Below are 17,848 nucleotides of genomic sequence, written 5' to 3'. Positions count from 1 at the left end.
CATCATCATCATCTCAGCCGTAAGACGTCCACTGCTGAACATAGGCCATGTAACACAATATAGTTTGAAAAACTTTATTTTTTTGATTTTCTCATTTACCCCCCAAAAGTGGCCCCCATATTTAAAATTCATTTGTTTACGTTACATGTACGTCTTTGGGTCACAAACTTACGTATGTGTACTAAATTTCAACTTAATTGGTCCAGCAGTTTCGGAGAAAATAGGCTGTGACAGACGGACAGACAGACAGACAGACGCACGAGTGATCCTATAAGTAAGGGTTCCGTTTTTTCCTTTTGAGGTACGGAACCCTAAAAATATAAAAAGGGGATGTGATGTTATAACCCTATAGGGTGATCACTGATCAGTTTTTCCTTACCATATAAATTGTGCTCTTACAAAGGGCATGATATCTGACTTGATTTGAGATTCCTCGCCGCATTGTAGGTGCTATTAGTTACTGACCTATCTCGCGGAAGGAGGCCAGTTGTTGCCAGCATGTGACCAGGCTGCAGGGGACACGCCGTGGCATTTGAGATTCGAGTTACTGACCTATCTCGCGGAAGGAGGCCAGTTGTTGCCAGCATGTGACCAGGCTGCAGGAACCGGACACGCCGTGGCATTTGCAGGTGACGCGGGATTTCTTGATCACTGCCTGTGGAATACATTGTATTTGTGATGCATTTGAATAGGTACACTTAAGAGGGTACTAAAAGTATTTCAAAAAGTTATATTTTTTTATATCCTATAGCCGCCCTAGATTCTAGTTTGTATATTTATTATGAGTATTACTGATCGAGTATTATGACAAATCAAAATTCAATTGTCTTTTCAAGTTTTCTAGTTGGTTTCTGGGCGGCAAGAGGATTTAATACATACTTATATTATGTATTATGTATATATGTATAGGTACATGTAGGATGTAGGGCGCCAACAACGTGACAGATTTAACCCATTTTTCTCGAGATGGTAGATGGCACAAGTAAACAGTATTGTATTATATAAACATAAAAGGTCCATTTTCGCTATTTTGATTTAGTTGTGTTAATTTAGAAATAAAAGGAATATCACGTAAACTCAGCATATTTCGAGCTTATGCTACGTACGTCATATATATTTTCTTTTCCAAACTTAGGCGCTTAATGATCCTTTAAATAGAATGCTTAAAATGATGATTTAATCTTGAATTAAATTCGTGCGGGCCGTTTGGGCCATCGCTGTATAAACAAAAAATCACCATAATAAGTATACAGTTAGGTAAGTCAATCAAATAACGAATATGCAAATTGCAAACTTCTGATACAACTCGAACTCCCTAGACTTGAAACTCTTAAACGCTTTACGGCATAATTTTACTTCAAACGTTGTTATTTTAAACTTACAGTTAGAGTCTGTTCGGAAAGAGAAGAGTCGTGGAAAGTATTGGGCCCCATACATTTCACGACTCTTCTCTTTCCGCAGAGACTATGAGCGGTTGATGGCTTGGCACATAAGCAAGTAATAGTTGCAGCAATAGTTGCTAAGCGGACGAGGTGTTCAAAATGATCTTGATGCGACTTTATTGTTAAGAGAATAAGAGTGCGTCACGGTAATTTTGAAAACCTCGCCCGCTTAGCAACTTCTGCTGTTGACTGTATCTAATCCGTACACTGAGTATCAAGAGAAAAGTAGAAATTATTGTAAGTCCGGTGTAGACTAGTCAGATCGATATAATCTGAAGTAATAGGGGCACAGAGGTCATTTTGTGGCCACGAAACATGACATTACTTACTAAAACGGGACTTAAGTGCGTGTAATTAAGTTTTAAAATGATCTCCGACATTTCGAAAGATTCATTATTCCTGCGGTCTCGGAGAAATGATAATGTGTAAAATCGTGACGTTTTAAATTTAGTGTTATGAAACATGACTTACATAGGGTAATTGCGTCAGTTTACCGTTCAGTGTCAGTTTCCGTCCACTTGACGGATTAGCAAATAATTTCATTTTTAATTTGCTACTTGCGAAATATATTTTTTATGTAGATAGATAAATTGTTTAGATATTAAGGATTGCAAAAAGTCCAAATTTGTGCAGCAATGAAGTGTGTGGACAAGTGGACAAAAACTAGCGCAATGGCCCTATTATGTATGAAAATTTTCACCTCAATCGGAAATCGGGAAGTGGGTCAAATTTAGCTTCCAAGATTTGACCCACACTAACATGCATACACACATACTAACAGTGCAAGTTAAATAAAAGTTTATAGTTCGTTTTTGTAGCATTAGAAAAAAGGTAAACAATCTTGATGTGTCTTTTAATTGAAAAACACGTTTTAAAAATAAGTCACAGTAAATATGTAACATTTATGAATCTAATATGATCGTTTATATTCTTCTGCTTTCATAAGTAATAGTTACTGATTTTTAAAAAGCGTTTTTCAGTTAAAAGACATGTCAAGATCGCTTACCTTCTTTCTAATGCTAAAAAAACGAACTATAGAATCTAGTTTCGTGGCCACAAAGTGTTTAGTAAGTAGGAGAGTATTAGTGGAGCTGTTCCGCCGTAATCCTAATAAGTTTAGCTGTGGCAAGTACTTGTACTTAGTTCCCAGCCACAGACAGACTGAGCCACCTTTTTATTGGCTTGTCCTCGATGGGATATCGTGTTTTGTGGATACCTGTGAATTTCATATATTTATTTGTATTATGCACGTTTGCAAGTATAATAAATACCTAGATTACCTAGCTACATGTTTTAAACATGAATACCTATATTCGTTGCTGTATGTGTATAATAAATCGTAATTTTTAGGGTTCCGTACCCAAAGGGTAAAAACGGGACCCTATTACTGAGACTCCGCTGTCCGTCTGTCTGTTTGTCTGTCAACAGACTGCATCTCATGAACCATGATAGCTAGGCAGTTGAAATTTTCACGGATTATGTATTTCTGTTGCCGCTATAACAACAAATACTAAAAATAATAAAAAAAAATTAAGTAAGTACCTACTCCCATACAACAAACGTGATTTTTTTGCCATTTTTTTGCGTAATGGTACGGAACCCCTCGTGCGCGAGTCCGACTCGCACTTGTTTTTTTATTGGTACAGTGTACAAACTCGAATCATGATTTGAAAGTAATGGAAGATGACCAAAATAAATACTATTGTTTTGTACACGTGTGTCTATGCCAGCCGTTTAAGAGCCGATTTCAGCTGTCTGCCCTGTTCTCTGCTGCGTTTTACTTTTACCCTTTATATCTAAAGTGATAAAAAGTGATGATAATATGTAATTACCCGTCGCCCTGCCTCGTTGTTATAGCTGGTTTGTTACTGCACACCGTTGTATGGGGACCTTGCACTTTGAGACTATGCGCTGAAACTTGGCACAGTTGATTGTTAGCTGGTCTTGAGCAGATACAGACCGGGAGCCGTCGAGAGCCACCTCTCATTTAGTGGGGGGGGGGGGGGGGGGAGGGGGGGAAGTTCGACGCTGCCGCGCTTCACTTGGAGCAACATTTCTCTAAAACTATACCTATTAGGGCATGTAATATATCATTTTCGGATAAATTAAGGATAAGGAATCTAGTTTTGGAACAAAAACAATGCACTTTCTAACAAAAAAAAAAGCATAAAGTAGAAAAGACTAAAAAACGTATTTTTGATTTTTTCATAATTACCAATTTTTTTTAAGGTGTAGCAGGAATCTGAAAACAAAAAATACACTCGTAAAGCTACACTTATTACGTTTAAGAAAATATACAGTTTAATATACAAAACTGTTGATAAATGGGAGATAAAAAATAATATTAAGCGTGGGTCGGAGTGATCTCAATACAAAATATTATGAATGTGGGAAAGTTACTTATAATTTGTTTTACAATCGTTTATTTTTCTTGTTTTTCGTGAATAACTCGTAAACGGTAGCCCACAGCAAAAAAATATCTTTTACGTAAATAATCTGTTTCAGATTTCTTATAAAATAAGTACTACTGTTTTTCGCTACCATCAATATTAAAAAAAATATTGAAGGGAGAAAATAAATACTTAGGTCCCCTTTTTTAATCATTCGTAAATAACTCGTGAACGATGGCCAATAGCAAAAAATTTTTTAGTACGTGAATAATTAACATAAAATTTCCTACAAAAAAGGTCATTCAAACTTTTTCGCTAGGATCAATATTAAAAACGATATTAAAGAGAGAAAATAAATTCTAAGGTCCCCTTTTTAAATATTGATCCTAGCGAAAAAGTTTGAATAACCTTTTTTGTAGGAAATTTTATGCTAATTATTCATGTGTTAAAATATTTTTTGCTATTGGCCATCCTTTACGAGTTATTTACGAATGACTAAAAAAGGGGACCTTAGTATTTATTTTCCCCCTTCAATATTTTTTTTAATATTGATCTTAGCGAAAAAAAGTAGCACTTATTTTATAAGAAATCTGAAACAGATTATTTACGTAACAGATATTTTTTTGCTGTGGGCTACCGTTTACGAGTTATTTACGAAAAACTAAAAAAATAAACGATTGTAGAACAAATTATAAGTAACTTTCCCACATTAATAATATTTTGTATTGAGATCACTCTGGCCCACGCTGAATATTATTTTTTATCTCCCATGTAACAACAGTTTTGTATAATAAACTATATATTTTCTTAAACGTAATAAGTGTAGCTTTACAAGTATATTTTTTGTTTTCAGATTCCTCCTACACTTAAAAAAAAAAATTGGTAATTATGAAAAAATCCAAGATACGTTTTTTTGTCTTTTCTACTTTATGTTTTTTTTCTTAGAAAGTGCATTGTTTTGGTTCCAAAAAAAAATTCCTCATCCTTAATTTATCCGAAAATGATATATCACATGCCCTAATAGGTACAGTTTTAGAGAAATGTTGCTCCAAGTGAAGCGCGGCGGCGTCGAACTTCCCCCCCTCCCCCCCACTAAATGAGACGTGGCTCTCGAGGTCTCCCGGTCTGTATCTGCTCATGACCAGCTAAGAATCAACTGTGCCAAGTTTCAGCGCATAGTCACAAAGTGCAAGGTGTCGCGCACTAACAAACTATATTATGCCTGTTCATTAGCTGTTTGCCATGTTCTCTGCTGCGTTTTACTTTTACCCTTTATATCTAAAGTGATGAAAATTGATGATAATGTGTAATTACCCGTCGCCCTGCCTCGTTGTTATGCCTGTTCATCAGCTGTCTGCCCTGTTCTCTGCTGCCTCGTTTCACCTTTATATCTAAAGTGATAAAAAGTGATGATAATATGTAATTACCCGTCGCCCTGCCTCGTTGTTATGCCTGTTCATCAGCTGTCTGCCCTGTTCTCTGCTGCCTCGTTTAATGTTTATATCTAAAGTGATAAAAAGTGATGATAATATGTAATTACCCGTCGCCCTGCCTCGTTGTTATGCCTGTTCATCAGCTGTCTGCCCTGTTCTCTGCTGCCTCGTTTAACCTTTATATCTAAAGTGATGAAAATTTATGATAATATGTAATTACCCGTCGCCCTGCCTTGTTGTTATGCCTGTTCATCAGCTGTCTGCCCTGTTCTCGCCTCGTTTAACCTTTGTATCAAAGTGATAAAAAGTGATGATAATATGTAATTACCCGTCGCCCTGCCTCATTGTTATGCCTGTTCATCAGCTGTCTGCCCTGTTCTCTGCTGCCTCGTTTAACCTTGCGTTCGCTCTCCCGAATGTCCACGAAGTCTTCGGTGAATCTGTACAGAAAAATAAAAATTATGTACTTTTAGAATGTGAATGTTAATGTTATTCTACTTATTTATTAATTTATTTATTCTTTGTTGTTTAAAAGATACCAACTTACAAAAGGCGAATATAAACACAAAAAATTTAAGACTAATCCCAACAACAACAACAAAAAAAAGTTTCTGAAACAAAAATATTTGTGAAACGCGGGTGGAACGTCAACTATTTGTTTACAGAAGTACCTCTAAACAACACATCAACAAAGTTCGGGGTGAAGTTTTATGTGTGTAGGCGGGAAAGAGACAGATATGTTACAGTTAATTCGTAGCAGCTACGCCCCTTGCTACGAGCTACGCGCCGTATCGATCTGTAGACCCACTCGGAGTTCAACAACCTAAAAACGACTTCAATGTAGTGGCGTAATGTATAAATTTGCTTGTTTTTATGTGAAAATCGAGGGAAAAGTCGGTTTTACTTCTTGGCTATCCGTTCTGCTCCTAGTAGCAATTCTTTTGTTGTTTAATTCAATTAAAGGGATTGTCGATTATCGTTTTTTGACAAACATCTCATAAATAATAATTTCTAATTTGTTTATTCAGTTTTGTGACTATTAGGGCCAAATTCTCACGTCGCGCAGGTTTTTCCTGTGCATATTTTCGGCCTGGCAACATTGCATTGAAATCCGGATTATCGGCCCCCTCAATCGTATGTGGTCCTGGTACTCGATAACGGATTTAAGCATGCTTAACGCGCTAAACCCGGGTAAGCTTATCCTTTACCCGGGCTTGGACCGGCCGTCTTGCCAGGTTATGCTGCTTTAGTATTTTGTACCTACTTAACTTGAATAATTTGCCTAATTCTTGAGAGTTGACTCACAAAAAGGTTTGAGGTCGATTTTCATTTTGTATATGTCGCAGTCGGATCGTATAATCCGCCGTATTACATTACGGCTAGCCGTTTTCAAAAACAGGGGCGTTTTGAAATGCGGCGGTTTAACGATTAGCCGAATTGAATGCGGCTGAATGAGAATCCGCCGGAATGTATTCGGCGCCATACGTTCTTCAACACGGCTAGCCGTAATGTAATACAGCGAGTCATTAGCCGCCGCTTTGACAGTTTTTAGTTCCCATTTTTAACACTCGTGGCGCTGCCTGACATAACAACAACAAACTATGAAAAACGCTGGGGTGTCCATCAAATCTGGAGTTCGTCGGACTGTTTCTTTTCAAAAAACATTTCCTTCGTAACTTAGCTAGACGGAGCCCCGCTTCGCGGGGCTCCTATTTCTGAGCGGTTTGCCCTTCGGGCATCTGAAGCTACCTAACGAACCTACCCTAACAACATTACACTTTGGGGAAAAAAGCGAACAAAGCGGGGCTCCGTCTATCTAAGTTGTGTAGGAAATGTTTTGGAAAAGAAACACATGTAATGCGGTGGGACCATGGTAATTGCAAACATTGTCAAACTCCGGTTACGTAGGCGACCGAAAGAACTGGTCACTCTACAATGTACGATGCAGCTAAACATAGGCCGCCTTATTGAAGAACGTATCGCAATGACAATCCGGCTAATCGTCGAACCGCCGCATTTCAAAACGGCCCTGTTTTTGAAAACGGCTAGCCGTAATGTAATACGGCGGATTATACGATCTGACTACGACATATACATAGATAAAATTTGGTGGATGGATAGAGTTTTCTATTACAACTTATAAATCTTATTATATTAAGCGTAATCTCACCGTTTGTCCTAAAAAATCTTCTTCTGAGTCATTCCGAGTTACGAAAACGTATGGTATGGTATGGTACCTATTTTCGTAAAACTCAACTCTTATCTTACTCAAGTTTGACAGTATTTTCTTCGTAATCAAAATGCTGTCATTACGGTTAAAGAGGTTTTATGTTTATTAACGGTATCGGTATCGGTAGTACTATTAGTTATTCTGTGTTATTAATTAAATCTTGTAGGGTGACCATGACTGTAGAGAATTAAATTTGCCCACCCCAAGAAGTTAAAAAATAGGAAAAAGTGTGGTTGTTTCACCTAAATACGACGGTGATCGATCAATTATCAGTTACTGAGTGTGCAGGATTAGTCCTGCTCACGTCTAATGAATCATCCTGTATTTCCGTCAAGGGCGTACATTGAATCCTGAGCGTAATGAAGGATTCAAGTGTTAACGCCCAAGACGAAATCATTTTGATACCGTGTGACACATACTGCTTTTCACATCAACTATGAGGAAAATAAAAAAATCATTGTGTTGACACAAATTATTATGTTTCAAAATATTATTCAACCTAAAAAGAGAATGCAAAAAATAACAAAAACAGTGTCCTAGAACAGAAAAGTACCACTTTGATCCCCCCTAGCAGGGAGGAAAAGTGCCACTTTGATCCCTCCTAGAGGGGAAGAAAAAGCCCTTTTCCGAATAGGTGATGTGAAAAGTAATTTTCTTTCAGCCAAATTTTATCGAATATTAACGGAATGCAGACTTTATTTATTTTAATTCTTTGACTATGAGTGTTTCAGTTACGATGTGTAAGTTGAGTTGTCTGGAATATCAGTAAATCAAATTCATCAGTAATATCATATCAGTATTAATTTGACATGGCAAACAATAAGGATTTTCTATAATTTGATATTGCGGAAGTAAAGCCATTAAAACTAACAATATACTCGTACCTAATATGAAACATTGCATTATTATTAATACCCTGCCATATCATGCTATTGAAAATCGCAAACAATGTAAAATTCCCAAAATTGAAATTCCATTACAATAAAACCAAATTCAGAGGCCTCGACTGTATGGAACATTCCACAAAACGCGAGGAATTCGGCCAATCTCCGCGCACCCATGCGGCCCTGGTGTGAAAAATACTCGACTGCGGGAAAATCTTCTCTATGAAGTCCACGCTATTGAGAAAAGGCGCATTTTCCCTTTGCCGGATTCTCGGCTCGCATTCTCCACCGCATGCCGATCATTCCCGAACTGTTCGCCAACATGGTATCCCAGTGGAGAAAATTCAAAGAGACAAATCAGAAAATCTTTTTTAAAACCTGCCCCGCAAAAAAACTTAAAAAGCTCCAGTGTCGATGTGTGCTAACGCTCCTCCCATTTTCCGTGTAGAGATTACACACTAACACATAATCGGTTTTTTACGTTTTTGTTACCCGCGCCATAGGGCTTCTCGTGTTTATTAGGCCCTAGTATTCAAGGTTTGGATTTTTACAAAGTTCCACCTTGAGGCGTGGAGATTCTTCTTGGCTCATGCTGCTTGTCCTACGCCCTCTCTATTCTAATTTAAATTTAAATTAAGATATTCGGGGGATGTTTTCGTGTCGCTTAGCAACGTTGAGACGAGACAATATTACAACTCCCTATGATTTTTGATCTCCTAGTTCGACAGCCTCGAAGCGATGACGTGTCGTTGAAAAACGCCACGTTGCCATAACGACACAGATAAGAATCCCACGCGATACTTGTGCCGTAGCTCTCTTTTAGTATTTTGATGTCCTGGTAACGTTGCCTCAAAATATGCAGAAAATCCCGTGTTTTTGTGAAAACGCCGTAAAGAAAATTAATAAAAAAAAATTTCATTATTTTCCTTTATTGGAAGAGGTTTGCACACAGAAGAAATTGTGTAATAAGTTCATTATTCCCTAGTGTCGTGGAAATCTAACTTGAAAGAAAGGATCGAAAATACCCCACGAAGGAAATTTCTCAAAGAAGTTTCATGGTAGAAACTAAATTCTGTATGAGTTATGTATATGGATATTATGGATCAATTTTTCTTTCCGGTTTTAATTAGTACAAAATATTTTTATTTGTAACACACAAATTAATCTAACAGCCGTTATAATTTACTTATATGAAAAAAAATATGATATTTAAAATTTAATTATTCTGGCATAAACATTGCAAAACATTACAAATCTGGTTACAGTGGGTATAACTAACGAAACAGTACAGTTATTGTACTAATGGTTAAATGAAAACCACGTTTTCAGGCGTTTAACGTCGGTCTAACCCTTTCAGTGCGTGAAAACGGACCGGGGTAGCAGAACGAGCAGGGGGTGGCCTACGGTTGCCACGTAGTTTCAATACTACCCGGTCGTATTTACGTAACGTAGGCTCACGTAAACTATGTACTAAGTAATAATTTAAGGTATGAATTTTTACAGTTATTTTTTAGTGTGATACAAAACATGTGAATGTCTTTCGAGGGTAATGGTGGATATAATTTATTTAAGGGCAATGTAATAAAATATCTCAGCTAAAAATAATCACATTTTAACTATAAAAATACTTACGATTCGCACTTCTTTTCGCTCGTTAAATATTTGAAGGAAATGAGAGTGTTAAAATAGTATTTTATGCAACCGTTGTTTAAGAGAGGTCAAAAAAGGAGAGTGGCGTGAGTAACAATTTGAGGCGAAGCCGAAAATTGTTAATAAAGACGCCACGAGTATTTTTTGACTCAGTTAAACAACGTTGCATACAATACTTTTTCTACGACCAAGTACTTACTTTGAAATAAAATTGTAAATTCAGCAAATATTTTTAATTCAAGAATGGAGGGTACGGGCGGGAAAAGAATGAATGAATGAATGAAATTAAAAAAATGTCTATGGTTCACTTGAGATGAGAATTAAAATAAGGTTGGCAACACTGTATTTCATTCAATATTTTTTAAGTGGTCATTACGAAGTATCGTAAAATCGCCAAAAAGATACTGCGTGTATGCACAAATTCTTTTTTGGGGAATAGACTAAAGACTTGTCTTGACAACTATAAGGTAGGGTTTTAAAGGTGTGTGCACGACCCTTTAAATGACAAATAAAAGTACGCGAGTAGAAAAAAGTTTGTAAAGAATGAACAATCTTCTTAAAGGGTTTTCAGAAAAAAATGTACCATCTACTTTTGGGTTATTAGAATCACGAGTTGAATGAGACAAAGAAAAAAAAAACAACGGGTTGCACTCCGGGAGTGCCGACAGAAGTGAAAACTCAATGACTAGTCCAAAATGTCTGCAGCACTATCTAATAATTGACCCATCCTCCTTTCTATTGAAAAACTTTAGTTCCGAAATTGCTGGTCAGTGAGCTTGTTTAAAATTCGAAATTCAAATTTGTAGCGTTAATTGTTTAAAATTCGAATAGAAATTGTAAAGTTACCTTGCAGACCTCGCATCTAAATATGTCATGATATTTTGAGTTTTATTCACCAGTACTAGAGTTCACTTTTATTAGCGATTTCATCAAGATGTAGCTTTATTGAATTATATTTGAGTGATATAAAGTTAGAATGTAACTGTGAGATCCTCGTATTTCAACCCGTACAGTCACCATCAGATATATCGGAGCGGCTGAGGTGTTCAAAAATATCTGAACACGCACTTACCGCCCTGACAATAGAGGCGTGTTCAGATATTTGTGAGCACCTTGGCCGCTCCGTTATATCTGATGGCGACTGTACAAGATTAGAACCTTTTTCATGTAATGTCATTGAGTTTTTCTTTATTGATTTAAATGCCATCTAAATGAGTGGCCATCTAAACGTTACGGTCACGTGATCGCGTTACGCTGTCTCGAGTTTATCATTTTTTCCCCACCTCAAAAAGTGCCCAGCGCCGCTAAAGAAGTTTTCACTTCAAAAGTGTCCCCAGTTTTTCATACATATTTTGGGAGTCGGTTTTGTAACAGTCCATAAAAAAATTATGTGAAAATGCGTTACATAACTGACATTTTTTTGGGACACATTTTTTTTCTTTTTTAATCAATAGTCTTCGTGATTCTGAGTAGAAATAACTCACAAGTTGACTGACGGATTTTCTAAAAAAAAGTAAATGCTACACTTTTAACCCTCTGTATCATACTGTTGCCTACGGGCAACATACTCTTGACACCTTTCTCAATTTTAAAGGAATTTTTTAAACGCTAGTTTATGCACTGTATCTTGTAGTCTACACACCGATGCATGGACTAGACGCTTCCTCAATTTTCAACTAGATGGCGTTACTCGGTCAAACACAACAATGTTTAGTGTTTCGGAGAAATTTGAAAAACATGTGTTTGTGAATTGGTTAAAATCTTTTAAAAATAGTAGTTGGTGATTTTTGTGCCTGTTATCGTGAAAAAAGTTGAGTAAGTGTATAAATCATAACATATATTGTTATCTTCAAGTAATTCCTTGTTTTTATGAAAGTAGTAGGTACTTAGTGTTTGTAGCCCATAAGCTACATTATCGTAAAAGGGTCAAAGTTTAGTACGGTAGGTATATGTTTTTAACGTAATTAATATCTTGTCCTAGGATGTCTTGTAAACGTCATTTGCAAGATACCGACATTGCTGCGGCACTCTGTGATGATGATGCGAGTGAAGATGGGTTAGAATTTGATGACGATAGTATTGCCGACCCTGATTTTGATCCTGAGATGGAGGGGTTGACTGAGGAGATGGTTGATGAGTTTGGCGATGCTTCTTCTGACGGGGAGTTTAATAATCATGTGGACACATTGATTAGAACCTTACAAAATGACGAAATTACCACTTCGACTCAGGTAAAACCAATACAATCGACTTCAAGCGATTGTAATCTTCCAGCTTCAAGGTCCCAAGGAAAGAAGCCATAAAAGCTGAACTTACGGTGGAAAAAGAAGAACCTGGAGTTAAACGCACTTCAGATAGCATTCAAAGGTCAAGACACTTAGTCCTGATACTTTAGAACTCGATACACCCGTGCAGTTCTTTCTGAAGTTGTTCCAACCAGAGTTAATTCAAATGATTGTTGAACAGACCAACCTCTATGTGGTACAGAAGGATCCAAGTAATACCTTTCGTGTAAATGACCTAGATATACGACAGTTCATCGGCATAGTATTCCTGATGTCCCTGATTAAACTACCCAGGGTTACCAGTTACTGGGCACCTATACTCGGCACAAACTAATTCAACGTACAATGGCCTTGAACAAGTTCGAAAAAATAAGACAGTTGCTGCATTTCAATGACAATAGCAAAGCAGTTCCCAGAAGCGATCCAAGTCACGATAGAATCTTTAAATTTCGTCCGGTTGTTGATACCTTCATACAAACAAATCACCTTGGAGAAGCAGCTTTGTGTAGATGAGCAAAGGACAGGATTTTGAATATTTTTGATATGCTTGTTACTCAATGTTGCCTACGAGCAACGCTCCCTTTTTTTTGATTTTTGTCGCGAAATAAAAAAAAAATAAAAAAATGAGAAATTAAGTTTTTTATTTCAACTAGTTCTATCCAAATTTGCTTGAAAAATTAAAATTGATGTTCTTGAGTGACAGAGGGTTAAGTGAAAATGCCCTAAAATGTAATTCTGACAATGTCAGTGGCGAGGATGTAAACAAAATCAATTATGATTTAAATTTTCAGATTTTTATCCAGAAAACAACCGTAAAAACTAATTCTGAGAAAAAGGAGGACGGGCAGATTTATTTATTATTTACACTGGCCCGGAACCAATAAGAATAAGCGACATACCATCGGAAAGGTTTTTTATGAACAACCTTCATTTTTTTGTATGGAAACTTTGGGGACAGTTTCCACCTTCACATTTCGTGAGCCGCATTACCCGCTGCCTTCGCCAGCCAACACCCTCTCCTTCCCTTAGCGCCCTGGTACGCGACCTGTCTGCAGCCATGGTTTGACACCCGTGAGGCGCTTTTGACAGTTGATTAACGACTATTTGATTGTTTTGACAGCTCTCCGACAACCGCTAAAGGAGTTTTGTTGTTTGAGGATTTTAAAATCTTGAGGTATTTATTTGCTCGGCTTTTAACTATTCTGATATCTTTTTCGTAGATATACGTACCTGGATTTTCAGATTAATAATTAGCAATAGGTAACTTATTATAATAATTACTTGGCTAATTATATAGAACCTTATCATTGAACTATTTATAAAATCTTACCAACCTTATTTTTCACTGATAGTTTTTAAAGGTAGTAAAAATACAGTAATAGGAATATTGATTACTAGTTTACTGTAATTCTAAAATCTAAAGTAAAGCCGATTTATTCAGAAGGATTTTTCAGGTAAGGAAAACACCTGAAGAGCGAAGGTAAAAATTTTCACCTGTCTTACCTTCCACCTGAGTACTAGGGGATAAGGATGTTAAAGGAGAAAATTTTACCTTTTCACGTGGATACCGAAATTTCAGGTGCACTCACACAAACGAAGCTCACCTTTTTGAATGCGATGTTCGTTTTACGCAACGACTCACGGCCCAATCAGGTCGCTATGTTTTGAGGCAGATACTGCTCTCCCGCTCTCGCTCCCCATTTTAAAAGGGGAAAATGTGTTTCTTTCCCTGTGTGCGTCGGGCGCTACTTTTCCCTATTAAATTTCCCTAAACGGCACACACACGTCCACTTTTATTGCTCAGTTTGTTTGTGTGCTAGTCGAGCGACAGGTAAAAGTTACTTCACCTGGTTCTTGTTTTCCTGGTATCCAGGTGCGAGGTGAAACAGGTGAGCTTACCTGAAACTTTCAGCGGATTTCAGGTGTGCACACTTGACAAGTTGCCATGCGGGAGAGATTGTGCCTGTGTAAAGTGTGTACCGTATTTACAGACAGTTGTATGAAGATATTGCTTTTAATTTCATGACCGTGTACTGAAGAAATTGAAAAAGTGTAGGGACACGTAGAAGATAGAAAGTATTGGCATCTATTCTGAGTATTCTGACATTTACGAATTAGTGTAAAAAACGAAATGAGTCCAATCCGATAGCGGTACCATTAATTATTATTTATTAATTTTGGAAGTAGGGAGAGTAGAATTATTGTTCGATTCTGCGGGGAAATTTTTCGACATAGTGGGGGAAAAATACTAGGCTTGCATAAAATCGAGGAGTGCAGAGAAAAACTCGGCTCACGGGAGCAGCGGTATTTAAATAAAATAATAATCTCTCGCCAGGACATCAGGGGATGAAAGAGGTCGAATTATAGAATTCTAGAATAACTACTATTCAAGAGAAATTCTTGTATGTTTGTAGTTGAACATAGTAGTAGGTACCCGGCGCGCATAGGTATACGAGGTTATATCGTAGAAGTTATCCTTTATATTGAAATTGTAAGATTGAGCTAGGTTCTGAATGTAATATCGTGTCTACTTGAGAATATTGAGAGGAGATAACCGTAGCCGTTATTTTATATGGAATTTTCAATAGACGCCGTGTTGTCGCCATTTGGATGTTCAACTGTTTGTGTAGACAGCAAACGAGTTAAACGCTACGTTTAATGTGGGATTGTTTCCAATTGAATCGTTCTGATCATTAGACAACGTGTCATCAAACTTATCCGACAGCAATCCGGTGCCATTTTGATACGTATTCTTTCAGTGCTTTGGAAATTGATGCCCATTCCTTTTAACAAGGACAGGATTTCCTTATCTATCTCTATTGATCTTTCGCTATTGGTTATATTTATATAGTTAGGTACCTACTTATTTGGAGGGTTAACTGAAATGGCCTAGTTAAACCAGAAATAGACTTCATAACGACGGGAGATGGAATATCTCACGGAAACCAATATGAATATTTTCTCGGTCGGTATCGTAAAGTTGTTAGTACTCACTTGTACCCATAATCCAGATTGTCGCCACATCCACACCACACCCAGTCGGAATGCAGCGACCTCGGCCTCGCAGCCCGACTGCACCCGCAACTGGCCAGTCGCCCGTCGCGACAAGCCCGCGACACCGACAGCGACACGCCAGCGGCCGTGATAGCGTGCGTGAAGGCTGTCTCTCGCGACGCTGTGGACAAATGACATGATTGTTAATGAGAAAACAGCGAACTCGTCCTCGCGGTGCGACTGCACTCGTAACTCGCGAGTAGTCCGTCGCCACAAGCCCGCCGAAAGCGATACGCCAGCGAGACACTGAGGACAGAACGACACGACTCTTGTGACGTGACATGTGTCAAAAGTGACGTTTTTGGTTGAAGAAATGTCTCTTTTGACACCGGCAGATCAGCATCATATCGGAAACAGATCGAATAACTAAAATTCTAATACGCCTGTGAGCGTGGTTTATGGCGGTTACCTCACTGACGCGGATCCGCGCGCCGCTCCGGTGTGCGAGAGAGATGTGCGGATGTGAAGACCGTCTCAAGTGTCTCAAAATCGTCAGACGTTGATAAGATGTAACAACATCATTTATGGTTCCCTAGTAGCTATCGGTACGGCTGTAACCTTTACAAGGCCAAGTTACAAACAAGGATGTAAGGAAAATACGATTTTATTTATTTATAGAAAGCTATTTATTAGGTACCTATATTTAGTATAAACGAATCAGGCCACGGCTTTGTTCATGCTCTCGCCAGTCGCCACAAAATGAGTCCATGACTCCAGGTCAAATACTTGAAAAACCATTACATTTTCGGATCTTTCTTTGATTGTGTCAACTGTCAATTTTCCCTACTAAACTTTCAAGTATTTATTTTATCAATGACATTGGCTTACAAGGTCAGAAACTTGAATTTAACAAAACCATTTTGTCGCTATAAAAAACCATCCGACAGTGAAGGAGCCTACAGATTACCAGTTCGCCGGACGATATCAGCCTGTCAGTTGTTCGGACCTGTCACCTTTTGCGTTTAACTGACAGGCTCTCAGGACAGGCTGATATCGTCCGGCGATCTGGGGCATAACCGCGAAAATCGAAGTTCGCAAATTGCGGGCATTTTTCTCTGTCACTCTAATTACGCCTTCATTGGAGTAAAAGAGAAAGATCCCCGAAATTTGCGAATTTCGGTTTTCGCGGTAGCCCCTGAGGTAATCTGTAGTCCATGTGTAGGCCCCTTAACACTTATTTAATGCAAGGCTCTACATACATATAACGCTTTCAATAGGCTAATTGTACATAAAACCTAACATTTTCGCAAAATCCCTATCATAGAACAATAACAGCCGAGATAAAAATACAGAAATTACCATACATATCCCGCTGACAGCGCCAATAAAAATATCGTAAACTCTTTCTGTTAGATCAGACGGAAAAAGGGTCTACATTTGCTTTTCTATATTTTCTTTGAGAATCTATGCTTCGCTTATAATGGACAGGGCTGTAGCATAACTGAATATTGTGAAAAACAAAATGTAGAGAACTCATATTCATACCGAATAAAATAAAAAAGTGAGAAATCAACCTAGGACCTAGGTACGTACTTACTCAGTTTTAAATGCTCAAACTCTACAACTACAGAATACTTGTTTTAACTTTGACCAGTTGCTTGAGCAAGAATTTCTTGGCCTAATCACAATTCACGTAAGTAGCTACTTTTATTTTAACATCCAGGATATATTTTAGGATTTCAAGGCAAAACGGATTCCTTATAGTTACGACAATTCCGAACTCTGTAAAACGCCCGAGAAATTTCTATAAATTTATAAGAAAAAAGCATCTTTAAAATCTGCAGGCACCGTAATCGTAATATTATTACTTACTTAAGTATGTCTTTAGTCTCACTTTTGGACAAAAAACCCGTTCTATGGGTGTCAGTTCTGGACGCGTTCTCATTTCTCATTTCCATTTTCGAAATGCTCAGGCGTTTATCAATTTCAAACTTGCACGATCCAGGAATCCGCGCTGAGTCGCTACTTGCTGGAAACTCCACAGAGCTCTAAATCTTGTCGGGCGCGGACACTAACTGATTTACTGTGGTGCACAGACCACCTACACTAGTAGACGAAGCACATACGTGCGAAATACGAACGGTCGAACATGCTTTTACGGGCATAAGATATAAACACTCACTGTTCTTGCTACTTACCCCTGACGCTGCGCGTCCTTTGATTGCCGCCCGAAAAATCACCTCTGACGACAATGTAGGCCCGTAGGGCATGAGCAGGAGCATGAACAGGGGGCCGATTTTTGAATTTCGATCGCTCGATTTCGTCACTCGAAAATCGGTGGAAAACGGCAAAATGCTAATTTTTGAAATACAAGCGATCGAAATTTGGAATCTAGTGGTATTGACCACTCGATTTCAATTCTATTAGTAGAATTTAAACGCCTAGTAGTGGAGATATCATTTAACGAAATACACGAAATCGAGTGGTCGAATTTCAAAAATCGGCCCCCAGGATTGCGTTTACAGTAGGTACCTATGTCC

General features: G+C 37.9%; 1 protein-coding gene across 1 annotated transcript in view; it reads right to left on the bottom strand.

Annotated features, from left to right (window-relative positions):
- Positions 1-17,848, bottom strand: part of LOC134802836 (protein Wnt-5b-like) — a 90,881-nt gene that overhangs the window by 23,946 nt on the left and 49,087 nt on the right. The window contains exons 3-5 of the mRNA XM_063775570.1: positions 15,309-15,489; positions 5,594-5,705; positions 553-655 (exon numbers count right to left, since the gene is read on the bottom strand). Coding sequence (XP_063631640.1) covers positions 553-655; positions 5,594-5,705; positions 15,309-15,489 — 396 coding nt within the window. The remainder of the gene's footprint in view (positions 1-552; positions 656-5,593; positions 5,706-15,308; positions 15,490-17,848) is intronic.

This window comes from Cydia splendana, chromosome 2 (assembly GCF_910591565.1).
Source record: "Cydia splendana chromosome 2, ilCydSple1.2, whole genome shotgun sequence".
Taxonomy (NCBI): Eukaryota; Metazoa; Arthropoda; class Insecta; order Lepidoptera; family Tortricidae; genus Cydia; species Cydia splendana.
This window is presented reverse-complemented; position numbering and strand designations above follow the sequence as displayed.